Source organism: Phyllobates terribilis, unplaced genomic scaffold (assembly GCF_046119375.1).
Source record: "Phyllobates terribilis strain yellow unplaced genomic scaffold, ASM4611937v1 Scaffold_3__8_contigs__length_932513732, whole genome shotgun sequence".
Classification (NCBI taxonomy): Eukaryota; Metazoa; Chordata; class Amphibia; order Anura; family Dendrobatidae; genus Phyllobates; species Phyllobates terribilis.
The window spans coordinates 72,191,042-72,206,509 of NW_027362763.1; the positions used below are offsets into that span (position 1 = coordinate 72,191,042).

At 39.0% G+C, this 15,468-nt stretch overlaps 1 protein-coding gene across 1 annotated transcript; it reads right to left on the reverse strand.

Annotated features, from left to right (window-relative positions):
- Positions 1–618: 618 nt before the first annotated feature.
- LOC141257938 (ammonium transporter Rh type A-like) lies at positions 619–11,553 on the reverse strand. Its single transcript, XM_073672939.1, has 7 exons — positions 11,405–11,553; positions 7,564–7,730; positions 6,418–6,555; positions 6,107–6,228; positions 4,302–4,375; positions 3,816–3,889; positions 619–2,394 (listed from the first exon to the last, which is right to left on the reverse strand). Exons 1-7 carry the CDS (start codon positions 11,529–11,531, stop codon positions 2,323–2,325), a joined length of 774 nt encoding a protein of 257 aa, XP_073529040.1. The 5' UTR covers positions 11,532–11,553; the 3' UTR covers positions 619–2,322.
- Positions 11,554–15,468: the final 3,915 nt, after the last annotated feature.

Below are 15,468 nucleotides of genomic sequence, written 5' to 3' on the forward strand. Positions count from 1 at the left end.
TTTTTGAAATGTGGAGACTACTAATTGGGTCTCCATCTGGTGGGTTGGCTGTAGTGGAAAGGTGTCGGCCCCCCATTATACTAGTTCTACTCTGGTGAAATTGATGCCACGTTGGTGGTGTCTACCCCTAATGTTTTGAAATGTGGAGACTCCTCATTGGGTCTCCATCTGATGTGCTTTTAGTAGTGGAAGGGTGTCAGTCCCCATTACACTATTTTTACTATGGTGAAATTGTGGTATCTGACCCTATTTGAGCTGTTTTGGCAGCTTGGCCCCTTTGAAGGTGTTGTGTATGTGTTTGGTTTTTCCTCTCATTGAATCCAATGGAGTTTGGATATGTTCGACGAATCATTCGACAAATTGTTTGGCGGACAACGGGAAGTTTGACAATCTGAAATGAATCGAACCTTTAAAGGTTCGCTCATCTCTAATTATTACTATGTAGTAAATTGAAAAAATAAAAGACGTGATTCAAGAAAAAAACTTTATTGACCAAAAGATACAATTCACTAATACATTTACATTATTGCTTTCATAAAACACTTTAGTTCCTATTGGTTTCTATTATAACTTTCAAAAATTAAGAAAAATATATGGTCTGATTAAGATATTTACCATTCTAAAGATTAAAGTGCCCCATTCTGGCAATCATTTGGATTCCCAGAGGTTGAATTCCTTTCAATTCAAAAGTTACAACTTATCCAACCAGAATACCCCTTTAAGGCTATAGTAGATTTAAATAATTATAAGTGCTCTATAGGGTAGGATTTTTTTCTTGCAACTAGTTTCTGTCTAATTCTTGGTCATGGTATCAATAAAAGGAGATATAATATATGTGACAATTAGTGATGACCGAGTGTGCTACTCTAGTGAGTACAGGGTGCTTGGGTATGCATCGAGTATCGTGGGTGCTGGAGTGCCATGCTTGAATCCCTGACCCGCATGTTTTGCGGCTGTTAGATAGCCAATAAACATGCAGGGATTGCCTGCCATACACTGTAATGCCGTAGCCATATTGGCAAGCAATCCCTGGGGACTCAAGTATGGTGCTCGAGCATCCGCAATACTCAATGAGTACCCGAGCACCCCGTGCTCAATCGAGTAGTGGGCACATTTGCTCATCACTAGTGACAATACTTCAACCCAAGCTGTAAATGTGATGGACTGTTATAGCCTGGTATTATGGTATATAACCAAGAAAGAAAGTAATGAGGGTATATATAATGACAATTGCCATATTCCTTACAATGGATTCGGAGAATCTATACATCTCTATGCTAGAAAACCATCATGTAGAACAGCCATATGTGACATGACCATTGGCCCAATCATGGCATCTGGCTAAAATATTGTGCCATTTACATCATGGCATCACAACTCAGAAAAACAGAAACTAGAATTTTAGAAAGGTTGAAAAGTTGGCAAGGGAGACTATGATAAATGAAATAATATTGTACTGTTACTTTATTGTGGGATACATTGTACTACATGTTAAAAACGCCTCTAAAAATGTAAAAAAAAAACATAAAAAAATAAAATATGTTGCAACTAATATTGAAAGAAAAAAAGTAAGGATTCCCTGTAATATAGGTATGACTAATTATGAAACATCAGGAATATAATTTTCCATTTATAAATGTTATACTGATGTATGGTCATGAGCGTGGAAAATAGTAGTTATAGTAATAGTAATAGTTTTTGCTAAATACATGAAAAATATTTTCTTATTAATGTTTTAATATATCTTTATGGGATCAGATCTCCATTTTTCTAACAAAAAGCTCTAAATTTTCAGCAAAGTCATTGAGTTAAGTGATTTAATTCCTTATGTCTGCAGTCACCAATAGAGGGAGCTCCAGAGTTTACTGCATACTGTGTACATATTTATCAATAACTGCTATGCTTCCCCTAGTGGTGACCCAAAGCAGCAAAAATGTTGTCAATCATTTCAATTTCTATATGGAGATTTTTAGCTCTGTAACAGAAGAACTGAGCTCCAAATGACCAAAAAAAGTAATGTTTTAAAATGAATCACAGAATGTTGAACCTAAAGTTGAAGATTTACTGTATTTAAAAGATTTATACACAATGGATGAATCCCCTTACGCTCCGGAAATAATCTAAAGTAGTTGTCAATGTAGAGTTCAATGGTATCTATTATAAAGGATCATGAAGCATGGTACCTATAATAGTAAATGGTGCCTTTTTAGGTCATGCCTACCATATAACAATCATTTCCCTCGCATAAAGTCATATATATTGGGTATAAAGTTTATGGTATACTTTCCATACATTTTTTTGAGAAAAGTGACTGTGGCGACTTTATGCGTCTACACGGATTTTTCCATGTTCTCCTTGGTAATGGTGTTCTGCTTCTTCTTCTTCGAGGGGAACCTAAAAAAATCATATGGTTCCAATTAAACACATATGCAAAGACTAAGGTGTCCAAATTATATTTCTTTTATTTCAATTATTTGGAGTAGTTTGCTCCTTTTTCATATGCTTATCTGAACTGCAGCTAATTTTACAATCATTTGTAACATTTTCAGTCTAATCTGTTTTCATTCATATCAGGATATTTTTTGATATGTGAAGTGGTCGGGTATGTGGGAGAGGGGGTAAGGGAAGACGATCGAGTAGAGAGGGGGAAAATTGAGAGATAAGTAGTCAAGACAGTAGGGAAAAGGGGAAAAATAAAGGAGGGTATGGAGAGGAAAGGTTTAGACCAAGGCGAGAAAGGGATGAAAACATAGAATATGGATTAGTAAGGACAGTAAAAAATGTTAGAAGAGAGGTTAGAGGAAAAAGAAGAGCTAAAAGGGAGAGAGGAGAGGGAATATGGGGAGAGAACGGGTTGAAAAGGGGAGGGGAAATGAAAGAGGAAAAAGAGTTGGGAAAAGGAAAAAACAGGAGAAAAAGGTGATAGGGACAGAAAAGAGAAGAGGAAGAAGAGTGATGGGAAGTTGGAAGGAAGAAGAGAAGTAAAAGAGATGAAGAGAGGAGATGAGTGTTGTGAGGTGGAGAGTGAAAGCGGTAAAGGGGAGGTTAGAAAAAGAGAGAAGAATTAAAAGGGAGAAAGGAGAGGTAAGAGGGTGAAAAAGTGAGATGAGCGGTGGGAGCGGAAAAGAAGAAAGAAAGATTAGAATACAGGTAAAAGCTGAAGAGAGGAGGTAAAAATAGCTGATTAGAGGGAAGAGGGAGAGAAAAGAGATTAAAAATGGATGAAGCTGTAAGTGGGCGAGAGAAAACGAGGTGGTATTTAGAGTGAGGGATTGGAAAAAGATAAGGAGGAGTGGGGAGCTGATGGAAAGGAAGAACTCCATAGGAGAGAAGAGCTAAAGAAAGGAAAAAGAGAGGAGAGGTGAAAAAAGAGATGAGAGGTATGAAAGGAAGTGTAGAGAAGAAAGAGTTGGAGATGAGAAAGAAAAGGAGGAAAATTAGGGGAAGTTTGAAAGAGAAAGGAATGAAATGGAAAGGGGGAGGGAACAGAAGAAAAGATGTGAAAGGTAGAAAGAAAGATGAAAATAGTAAAAAGGAAACAGGAAAATAAGTGAAAAAAGAAAACGTGGTAGAGGAACAGGAAGGGGAGGAAAATAAAATAAGGAAGAGACAAGACACTAGTGTATATGTATGTGCTGTCTTTTAATTCACAGGAAAGTTGCTGTATTTTTTAGGAATGTAATTCTCTTAATTTACAATATCAGATTTCTGAACCAATATATTGTCAGAACAGTCTGGGAGCTGAGGAAACAGTGAGTGAGATAGTGATAGTGAAGCCTTGCTGTAATGCCTTTTAATAGGGTGACTGTACTTACTTCCCAGTAGACGGTGTCATCATAGCAGTTCTCATCAGGTGGTGGCCCCCAGAATGGACATTTTAAGATGAAGCCTAAAAAGTAGGGCACAAAACAACAGAGAAATGAAGGCCAGAAAAATAACTTTAGAAATATATTAAAAAAAAAAAAAACCTTCATGAACAAAGCTGGTTTTTGGACCTAAATTGATATTCCTAACTTAGACATTTATGGAATATTCACGAGATATGCCATAAATGTGTGCTGGATGCAAGGGAATGTGGTCTGCTGACTCCACTGTGCCAATTCCAGGCTATAACACTCTCCATGGAGATGTGACTGCACTCAGACCCCCACTGTGGAGAGAACCGAATACTGCATACTGGATCCATGGATCCTAAAATTATGCTCAATCTTAGACCTATAAATCCCATTATAAAAAAGCCCATTGAAAATGTCATCATATACAGTAAGGGATCACTTAAGATGATGCTCTCTATTACACACCTGTGATGACGCCTCCAACAATAGCGATAGCGAAGGTTGCGGCTAACGCAGCTCCTTGATAAACAGGATAATAGCTGGAAAATGTAAAAAATATTGTTATTATGCAGCAATTGAGTTTTTTTGCATAAAAATTGATTGTATTGGACTGTTATATGTACAGGTTTGACATCAGCCCCAGGGAAACCAGGGTAGATTTCATGTCTGTTTGGGCTTGGAGATTTAATGGGAATCTTAAAGGGAATCTATCAGAAGGTTTTTGCTATTTCTTCTGAGAGCAGCATAATATAGAGCAAGATATCCTGATTCCAGGGATATGTTACTTATTAGGCTGTTTGTTGTAGTTTCCATACAATTAGGGTTTTATCGCCAGGAAATTATCACTGACTAACTATGTCTCACATGCACAGCAGTCCAGCTAATATTTCTAACCCCGCCCCCACCATTGATTGGCAGCTTGCTGACAGTGTACACAAGAAGCTGCCAATCAGTGATGTGGGTGCTGTTATGCACAGTTCAACATTTTGAGCACTGTTAGATCTGCAGCAGAAAAAACAGGGACGCTATCAAAACTGCACCAGGCAGCACGGTAAGTGACACATCACTGGAATCAGAGTCTCTTGTCCTATATTATGCTGTTCTCAAATTAACGTACTATGCAAAAATTCATTGACAGATTCCGTTTAAACATAGAAAAACAAATATCTGTAGATAAATCTTTGTATTTAACCTGATGTCAAATGCTTTACAAAAAAATCTGTCTCTACTGCCACCTTTTATTGTTAGACTTAACAGAGAGCTAATTTGCATATCTTTTCCCATAATGCTCTCAAAATCAATTTTATCACCACAAGGAGAAGCAATACCCCCTCCACCCCATGCCCGAGAGCTTAGATGGAGGCTTTATAATTAAGAGATATAAACATGAAGGTGAAATAAAGTAAATATCAAATAATTTATGATTAAAGAGTGATAAAAAGAAGAATAATTAATGATATATATTTACATTAATTTGGCCATACATGTGCTTGTTAATAAAAAAGAGCAAAGGGAGGAAAAAAATGCTAATGAGCCAAAACAATAATCGATGTAGAAAATGAACCTTTATTAAATAAAAACAATTATGGACTCGGCATGAGTCCAACTGTAAAAGAAAGACGTCACATACGGGAGGTGAGTGTAGTAGGGCTGTAAACTAATTAACATAAGTAAAATAATCAGTGATAGTGAGTCAACTTACAAACCGCATACCCATAATTGTCCTCTTCTGCTGGAATGATGCCAGCACCGAAGTGCGTTTCGCTCATTGCCTTCATCTGGGGGTGGTGGTGCCACCCCAGCAAAAAGTTGTAGAAATATGAATCTCTGCTAATCAAACTTCTACATTTTGGAGTCATTTGGCCTTATATGCAATTTGTAGTCATGAGTCTAGTCCCAAACTGCCTTCAGCATCATGAGGCGAGAAGCATGGTGGCTACATGAACACAATTTGTCATGATGCCTTTAATTTAATGTTGTTCTCATTCTAAGAGCATGATTGTTTTTATTTAATAAAGGTTATTGATTATTTTTTTGGGCTCATGAACATTTTTGCTCTTTTGTGTTTCCCTTTTGGTTTGCCCTATACTTAGTCCTTTATTACATACCCTTAATTATATGTCACCAGACTTTCTACTATTTCTATAGTTTATTTTTTTTCCTAGAGAGCTTATTTGATTTATTCAGTGCACTTTAAATCCATGAGGAGATATGTCTGAATGCCGAAATGATCAAAAATAATTTTTAGCATTGGAAGGAGAATTACTCACTTGGGTTTTGCTCCGAGGGCTGTGGCCACAATGCCTGCGATCCCACCCATAATTCCTGGTAAACCGTGAAGATTGTGCACTCCGCATGTGTCCTGAACCCTGAGCTTGGAAGCAAAAATTGGCTGAAAGAGATAATGGGGATGAGAACAAAGTTAATAAAGAGCAATTTTACATAATGAAGTACTGAGCCAAATATTGTAGGGATCGGGGTAAAATTTGCATTCATAAAGTGAGCAACAAATGTCACCATTATTGTACTTCTAAGAAACAAGCCTAAGACTTAATCAATGAAAATTTAGGTGTCAACTTACAGTTAAGAACTTGAATCCCAGGGTAGAGATTATTCCTGCAATGAACCCAATAATCATTGCGCCAAAGGGTCCAATGTTCATGTCAGCGCAGGTTCCTACCGCTACACCTCCGGCCAGAGTGGCATTCTGGATATGGACCTGGATGGAACAAGTCAATGAGTGTGAGACCCCAGGCTTGCTGATTATTTAGATATCATCATGGTTGATATGTCACAATTTATTTTTCAAGGCACTAGTTTTCAAAAATGTGAATTTAGTAAGTATAGATGTCACTCAAGATTCCATTTTTAGAAGGATGGAATCCCATAACTTCTACTGCACAGTCAAACTTCTGTTGTGGCCAACAGGGAATAGGAAGCATTGGAGAGTCAAACTGGATCCACTATAGTCTACAGTTAAGGGGAGATTGAGCCAGTGTGAGATAGGAAGAGGTAGGGATATCCTGATTTTTTTGGGATAAAAAAAAATTATGGGTAAAATTGCATAAAAAGAAAACATTCCCAGTACTGTAGAAAAACATATACATGTGAGAGCTTTTCCTAAATGTTTCAGATTACATCTCAGTCCTTACTCAGATTCCGTCCGAAACATGTAGGAAAAGCTCTACACACAACATAAGAGCGAGGGTGGCTTGTTTTTCTAAAAAAAAGTAGGGGGATCTCTGTGAACAGCATAATGTAAGGGCAGAGACCCTAATTCCAGTGATGTATCACTTGTTGGGTTGCTTGGTGTAGCTTTGGCAAAATCACTGTTTTATCAGCAGGAGATTATCACCATATAGCTCTCAATATTCATGAGCTTTGAATAACCCCGCACCACCACTGATTGGTAGCTTTCTGCCTATGCACAGTGTACACAGAAAGGTGCCAATCAGTCATGAGGGCGGGGCTATACACAACTCAGAATTTAGAAAACTGGTAGATCTGCAGCAGAGGAAGCAGGAATTTTATCAAAACTGCAGCAAGCAGCCCCACAGGTGATACATCGCCATAATCAGGGTCTCTGCCACAACAACATAACCCTTTTTACAAAGCAAAAAACCTGCTTAAGGATTCATTTTAAGTCTGTCTGACTAAGCTCTAAATATTATATATAAAATGTGTAGGGATCAGTAAGAATTGTGACATTATTTATGCAGTTTCTTACCATATCAAACTTTCCTTTGTGTTCAACCAGACTGGAGAAGGCATAGGCAGTGAGCACACAGGCCGCCAGTGAGAAGTAGGTGTTAATAATGGCCATTTCCTGATCTGCTCCATGTTCGGCAATGGCAGAGTTGAAGCTTGGCCAAAACATCCACAGAAAGAGGGTTCCTGAAAATACATGAGTTTTCGACAACAATAACATCTTTGTGAGTGAATTTCATTGCTTTATAAACGATATATTGATTGATTAATTTATACATTCATTCATTCTGTTAATTTATAAAAAAAAAACTGACAGCAGAGGAAAAAGAGTGTGCTGATCTTGTGGGGGAAGTGACCTTTTTCACAAATGTGGTTCTTTGAAGACATGGTTGAATATGAAAGGGACAATTCCAAAAAAATGTGAGTGGTTACAATATAATTTACCCAGTGAAACTATAGAAATTGTTGTATTCTGATCTTACAGGAGAAAGTGACCTTTTCTGTAGAAAATAAGGTTACATATCACAGTGGCAATTTTGAGGCAGGAATACAATATGCTGAAGGCATAACATAAATAACTGTAGCTGCAACAGATGAGTTTACTGATCTTGCAGAAGATGAACAGGGAAGAGCCACAAGGCTCAAAAAATGAGTGATCCAGCCTTTGTCAAGGGGTGTTCAAGGGGTGGAGACTATGTTCACACCCCTTGACAAAGGCTTGTTTGCCGAAACGCGCGTCGGGGCTGGCGCGCATGTGGCAGTGACTGAAGGGTAATCTATCCATTGACAGGTAGACTATGTTTCCGATATATGTCTGTTATAAGTATAATATGTGAAGTAGTCATCAATTATGTACCTGTCATGGTAGTGATATCTAATGTGATTATATTTACCATACTTTAGATACTTACCCTTTGGAGTTTCAATTAACTTTTTCTCCCTTAATTACTGAGCGACTGTTTCCATTGTGAGCCCTATTTTAAATACACTCTGTGTTTTCTGTGTGTGTTCATACACTTACTTTGTTATCATGTAATAAAATCTAGATATTTTGATACCATATTGTGCTGGATCACTCATTTTTTGAGCATTGTGGCTCTTCCCTGATCATATATCCCCTTATGATGATCCTCCTACAATTATGGTCCTAGGTGGGCAGAGATGAAGTGCAACAAGTATGTTATAATAATATTGCCTAAATCTGTCAGATATCTCTCTCTGATCTTGCAGAAGGCAGTGGCCATTTCACTCACACAACTACATGTGACAGTCACAAAATCAAGAAATGGGCAGGGAGGTATACTGTACCAAATTACTTCTCTATGGGAATTATTGTAGCAGCGGGAGATTAGTGATCTGATTTTATTGAAGGCAGTGACCAATTCACTCACGTGGTAATATGTGACAGGCTTAATATCAAAAAATGGTCAATGAAAGCATATACTCTATTCAATAAAACTATGGGAATTATTGAAGCAGCGGAAGGTTAATGTTCTGATCTTGTAGAAGGCAGTGACTGCTTTACTCATGTAGCCTTATGGGACAGGTATAGTATCAAGAAATCGCAGGGGAAACATATACTGTGTCCAATGAAACTATGGAAATTATTGTAGCATCTGGGGATTAATTTTCCACCCTTGCAGTAAACAAGTGATGGTAATTTACAAAGCTAAATACAGTTATGTGGCTTAGCAGAAAAGAGTGTGGTTTAGTGAGAAAGGGATGTGATTTTAATTTTTACTTTGCTCAGGCAAGATTATTAAACCTGCCTCCGTGACTTTTCTAATCTTTTGGTTATGTGACAGTTTCAAAAAGCAAGCAGAAATAAAATATGCTGTAGCCAATAAGAGCGTGAAAATTATTAAAGCAGCAGAAATGAGTATTCTGATAATATGGGCAGCAGTGACCATCGCACTCATGTGATTGTGTATTTAAAGACATACTGTTTGTATAGTTTTGAGAAGTAGATAGTGATCAAATATGCTATAGCTCACAAGACCATGGAAATTAATATAGCAGCAGGAGATGATTGTTCTGATTATATGGGAGGCAGTGACCAGTGATTTTATGGTTGTGTATTTAAAGACATACTGTTGGTAAAGTTTTGAGAAGTAGATAGTGATCACATATGCTATAGCCCATGAGACCATGGAAATTAATATAGCAGCAGGAGATGATTGTTCTGATTATATGGGAGGCAGTGACCAGTGATCTTGTGGTTGTGTATTTAAAGATATACTGTTGTTATAGTTTTGAGAAGTAGATAGTGATAAAAATATGTTATAGCCCATGAGACCATGTAAATTAATATAGCAGCAGGAGATGATTGTTCTGATCTTAAGGGAGGCAGTGACCACTCCAACCTTGTGGTTAGGTATTTAAAGGGTGCACAGCTTCAGGAGACCACAGCTTCAGGGGCACAGCCCCTGCCTCCCAGCTTCCTACTTTTTGGGCTTCCAGTATGGTTGAGCCTCTGGCCTGAATTGTGCACTCTATTTAGCAGCGATTGAACCAAAATGAAATTGCTTGCAGTCCATTCTTGAAAATGGAGAGAAATTTTAATAAGAGATAAATTGCAAAGTTGCTTGGTTTTACAAGAAGGTTCAGATTTTACCCATTTATTAGGATAGGACAGCCCCTTTAAAGAGATACTGTGTGTACAACAGAAAGTGATAGAATATGCTATAGCCAATCAAACCAGGGAAAAAATGAATGATCTGATCTGAACTTTCTGGGGAAAATGACAGCATGTTCCTTGTTAGTAAGGACAGCGATGCAGGTGATGGGTTGGAACAGTTCAGAATGATTACTTTGGATCCCCCGGGTCCTTTCATCACACATTAACAAAATAACTTCACTTAATGACCAGTTGAACTTTAGATTTCACTAATAATTAAAATGTCGTGATTACCCTGACTCAGATTCATGTACCTGGGAAAGGGCTACAGCAAGACAAACAAAGGTGTACAAGAACGCTTGGCGAAACGTCAAGTATTAGATTGTGACCTTTTGTTTTACTTTCTGTGACTCTCCAGCCAAGCTGTCTTTCTAAAGAGCATGGTCTGGAGAGTTTTTATTAATTTTAAAGGAATATTCAATTGTCCTCAAATAAGGCGTATTCATTGTAAAATAAAAAGTTATAGAATTTTCCAATATACTTTTAAAAAAAAAAAAATTCCCATGGCATCGCCATGATGACAATATGTCAAATATGTCCATTTTTGTTGCTGATTTGTAATGATTATTTTGTTTTTACAAAGAGCAGTAAGAATTATTATTACAGCTGTTTTTCATTTTTTTTTTGTTACTTCAAAAGGAAAACAAACCTATGACTTTTATTTTACCTCTACTATACAAGTATGCAAATTATATAAGAGATGTATTGGTACATAGAAATGTAAAGCTGCTGCCTGCCAAGCTACAGGTTGTGAGTTTGAATCCTGTGGAAAACCTTCAAAAACAAATTGCAGAAACTGTTTAACTGCACGTACATTTCATTGCATGTCGTTTGTTCAATTTTCCAATAAATTGCATAGTAGAATGACTGGTGTCATCCAAAACTACAACTCGTCCTGCAAAAAAATACAAGCCTTCAATATGGCAATGTTGATGGAAAAACAAAGTTATGTATCTTGAAAGAAGGTTGGAAAAAAACAAAAGCACAAAAATGAAAAAATGCTCTAAACTAAGGGTTAAAATCTCGGTCATTAAAATCCTTTTTTAAAGTGTTTTTGCGCTTTTTTTTTTTTTTTCCTTCCTATCTTCCCATTGGCGTCCGACTATCTCTGACTACTTGGGTGGAGGGTGGACAGTGACTTAGTGACTTACAAAATAAAGATTTGTACATTTAGTTACTTTACCAATCATTGCAAATAAATCAGAGTGATAAACAGAGCCTTCATGTTCATGTCCTTTTTTCAGTCCAGATCGATACAGTACAGCCGAAGCAGCCAGCCCGAAATAAGCTCCAAATGCATGGATGACCATAGATGCACCAATATCTGTCGCCTGCAAGATAAAAAGATTGGATGATGTTATATTTAAAGGGAATTTCCACTGAGACACATATCATTTATATACACATAATGCGCATTAAGAAGCAGAGTCACTATGAAAACACCGTGCATTTCTGATCCTGAAATACAAATTGTGCTCTACTCAAGAGCTGCATTTACAATTCTGCAGTTTTCAGAACTGAAATCTCACAGCATTCCCTGTTGACTACAGAGAGGATTATCTAGTGCATGGTTACATACATTAATCTATAAGACTATCGACATAAAAATATTATACAGGTTCAGACCATCATTGAATATTGAAAAATTATTTATAGAAAATGTTTAAAAATATAGAGAAAAATGTAGTCACAATGTCTACTATAGTATATTGATATAAATAGTACTGCCTCCAAATATCAGAATGATGTATAGATAGCATTTTCTCACTGTCTTTCCAAATGAATCATGTAGGCACAGATAGTACTGACTCCTTGTTTCTTTCTGTTTATCATGTAGGCACAGATACAACTGAATTCATGTTTCTATTTTTATATAATGTAGGCACAGATAAAACTGACTTCTTTGCTTCTTTTTGTGTATTATGTAGGGAAAGATACAGCCAACTCAGTACTGACTCCTTGTTTCTTTCTATTTATCATATAGGCACAGATACTACCAACTCCCTGTATCTTTATATATATCATGCAGGCACAGATTCAACTGACTCCCTGACCCTTTTTTCCATATCATGTAGGCACAGAGACAATTCACACCGTGTATATTTCTGTATATGATGTAGGCACAGACACAGCTGACTCTCTGTCTCTTTCTATATATCATGTAGGCACAGATATAACCAACTCCTTGTATCTTTTTTAATATCATGTAGGCACTACTGATGAGCGAGCACTAAAATGCTCGGGTACTCATTGTTCGTGTCGAGCAAATTGGAATACTCGGGTGCTCGACCCGAGCAACGAGCCCAATGTAAGTCTATGGGAAACTCGAGCATTTTTCAGGCGACTCCCACCGGTGGTCTTCAGAGGGCCTAAAAATTGCCAAAATCGATGGGAACAGTGCTCAATTGACATGGGAACAGCATGGGGAAGACCCCTGGAAGCATTTCGGACTCCCAGGTCACTGCTGTCAACAATGTTGTCAGAGGTATTACGCCACTTTTACGGACTCACAATAAACATGCAAATACAAAATCAAAATGGATTTTCCGGGGAAATATGTTAAGGAACATCCTTTCCAGGGTATATAAGGCAAAATAAATATGCAAAAACAAAAATACTCCTCCACACCTTCGGCTATGTTCACATGTAGCGTTTTTGATGCATTTTTGCACTTTTATATTGCTTTCAACCAAGACAAATGCATTCACTGGGAATTGTCAAGTGGGTCTCCCATACTGTTATTCCGTATGCAGTGACTGCAAGGGCTTCAAAAAATGTGGATGCAACCCAATACCACTTTGAAGAGACATAGAGGAGGGTCTCAGTAAAAAAATGTTCCCATTATAAAGAAGCCAATCTCCTATAGTGGTAATGCCCATGCTGTGACTGCAATGGCTGCCAAAATTTAGGAAAAACCCCACTAACAATTTAAAGACACATAGAGCATGGCCAAAGTAACGAGTACGACATGTTCCCTTTAGAAAGGAGAGGGTCTGCTATTCAGTTATAGGGTATGCAGTGAAGCAACGGCTGCCAAAGATTTGGAGGAACTCCAATGCCCCGTGAAAGAGACGTAGAGGTCGGAGGACCTCCTGCAAAAATGCTCCCATTATTAGGAAGTGGGTCTCCCATACTGTTTGCCTATGCAGTGAAGCAACGACTGCCAAAAATATGGAGGAACTCCAATGTCCCTTATAAGAGACATATAGGTCAGAGGGCCTCCTGCAAAAAATGCTCCCATTTTTAGGAAGTGTGTCTCCCATACTCTTTGCTTATGCAGTGAAGCAAGGGCTGACAAAAATTTGGAGGAACTCCAATACCCCTTGCAAGAAACATAGATATGTTGGTGATATGGTGGTGGAGGATGAGGATGCAGAGAAGGAGGAGGACAATAGCAAATAGACAAAATCAGGAAGAATATACCCATGTCTGGGTGTGAAGACGTAGGTGCATGGGAATAGAGTTAGACCTCTCAAAAAAAAGACACTGTATTTCAGCTTATCTTACGCTGCTACCATTCAGTGGTGTTGAGAATTCTGGCCAAATCCAGCCCTTGTTAATTTTTATAAGAGCCAGCCTGTCAGCATTTTCAGTTGACAGGCAGATGCACCTATCAATTATAAATCCACCAGCGGCACTAAAAACCCGCTCTGACCAAACGCTAGCGGAAGGGCAGGCCAGGACCTCCATGGCGTAGAGAGCCAGTTCATGCCACGTGTCCAGCATGGATACCCAATAATTATAAGGCACAGAGGAATCACGGAGGATGTTGCACGGTAGGCAAAGTACTCCCTCACCATCTTCCGAACTTTTCCTTCCTTGGGAGAATATCCCGAGCCTCAGGGCCTGTGCGATGGGAGGGTCTGAGAAAACTGTCCCAGAACTTTGACAGTGTTCCCCTGCATTTTTCTGGATTGCATTTCTGTCTCTCTTGCCTGTACTCCTTGGTTTTCCAATGAACTGTGACCTCTGCCGCCAGCGTTTTCAGATGGGAATTTTTTTATTAATTCCGCAACAAGGGCCTTCTCATACTGCCCCATTTTATTAGGCCTGTCCTACAAGGGAATAAGAGACAGAAAGTTCTCCTTGTAGCATGGGTATAGAAGTGTCACCAACCGGTAATGACTGTCACCCAAAATTTGGACAAAGCAAGGGTCACGGGAAAGGCAGCGTGACATAAACTCAGCCTTGTGTGCCAGATTGCAAAGAGACAAGACTTCTCTGTCCTCACCAAGAGGACAACTGGCCTTGCTCTCCTCCTAATCCTTCTCCTCTTCCTCCTCCTCCCTGTCCTCAGGCTATCCATGCTGAACAGATGTTATGACAGTTGTGCAGGTAGTACGGTCTATAGCACATTGTCACCCAATCCTCGTTGGGATGAGATGAGGCTGGGCTGTGTGTAATCACCCTATATTGTTCCTTGCTCCAGCTCATCATGCTCTGCCTGCAATGCATCCTCTTAAATTGTGAGCAGAGAGCGTTTCAGAAGACAGAGAAATGGGATGGTGACGCTAATTATGAAGTCATCGCTGCACACCATCTTGGTGGAGTCCTCAAAGCTTTGGAGGACGGTACAAATGTCTGACATCCATGTCCACTCTTGAGGTTTCATGTGTGGAGTCTGACCTGAACACCGACAGCCTTGTTGATGATGGTAGTCAACAACTGCCCTCTTCTGCTCACAAATCGTTCCCAACAACTGCAATTTAGAGTTCCAAAGCGTGGGAACAACGAAGATGCAAGGGCGCTGGAAGCTGTAGCTGACTTTCTAAGATGGGCACACAGGCGGCATACTTTGACAAGCAGATTGGACATATCCGGATAGGTTTTGAGAAACTGCTTAACCACGAGGTTAAGCACATGGGCCAGACATGGTACGTGTGTGAGCTCGCCGCACCTCAGAGCCGCCACCAGTTTCCCGCATTGTCACACATGACCATGCCTGGCTGTGGGGTCAGAGGTGTCTGCCACAGATCTGCCTGCTCTTTCAGAGCTGTCCACAACTTTTCAGCGTTGTGCGGCTTGTTGCCTAAGCATATTAGCTTCAGCACAGCCTGTTGCCGCTTGGCCGAGGCAGTGCTGCAGTGCTTCCAGCTTGCGACTGATTTGGTCATTTCGGAGATGGAGGCTGAAGAGGAGGAGGAGGTGCAGGAGCTGTAGAATGTGGGGGCAACTATTCGAATTTATGTTGTTCTACTATTGTTGTGGTTTGCTGGCTTCTAGTCTTTTCCTCTGGTGCTTGGTGTC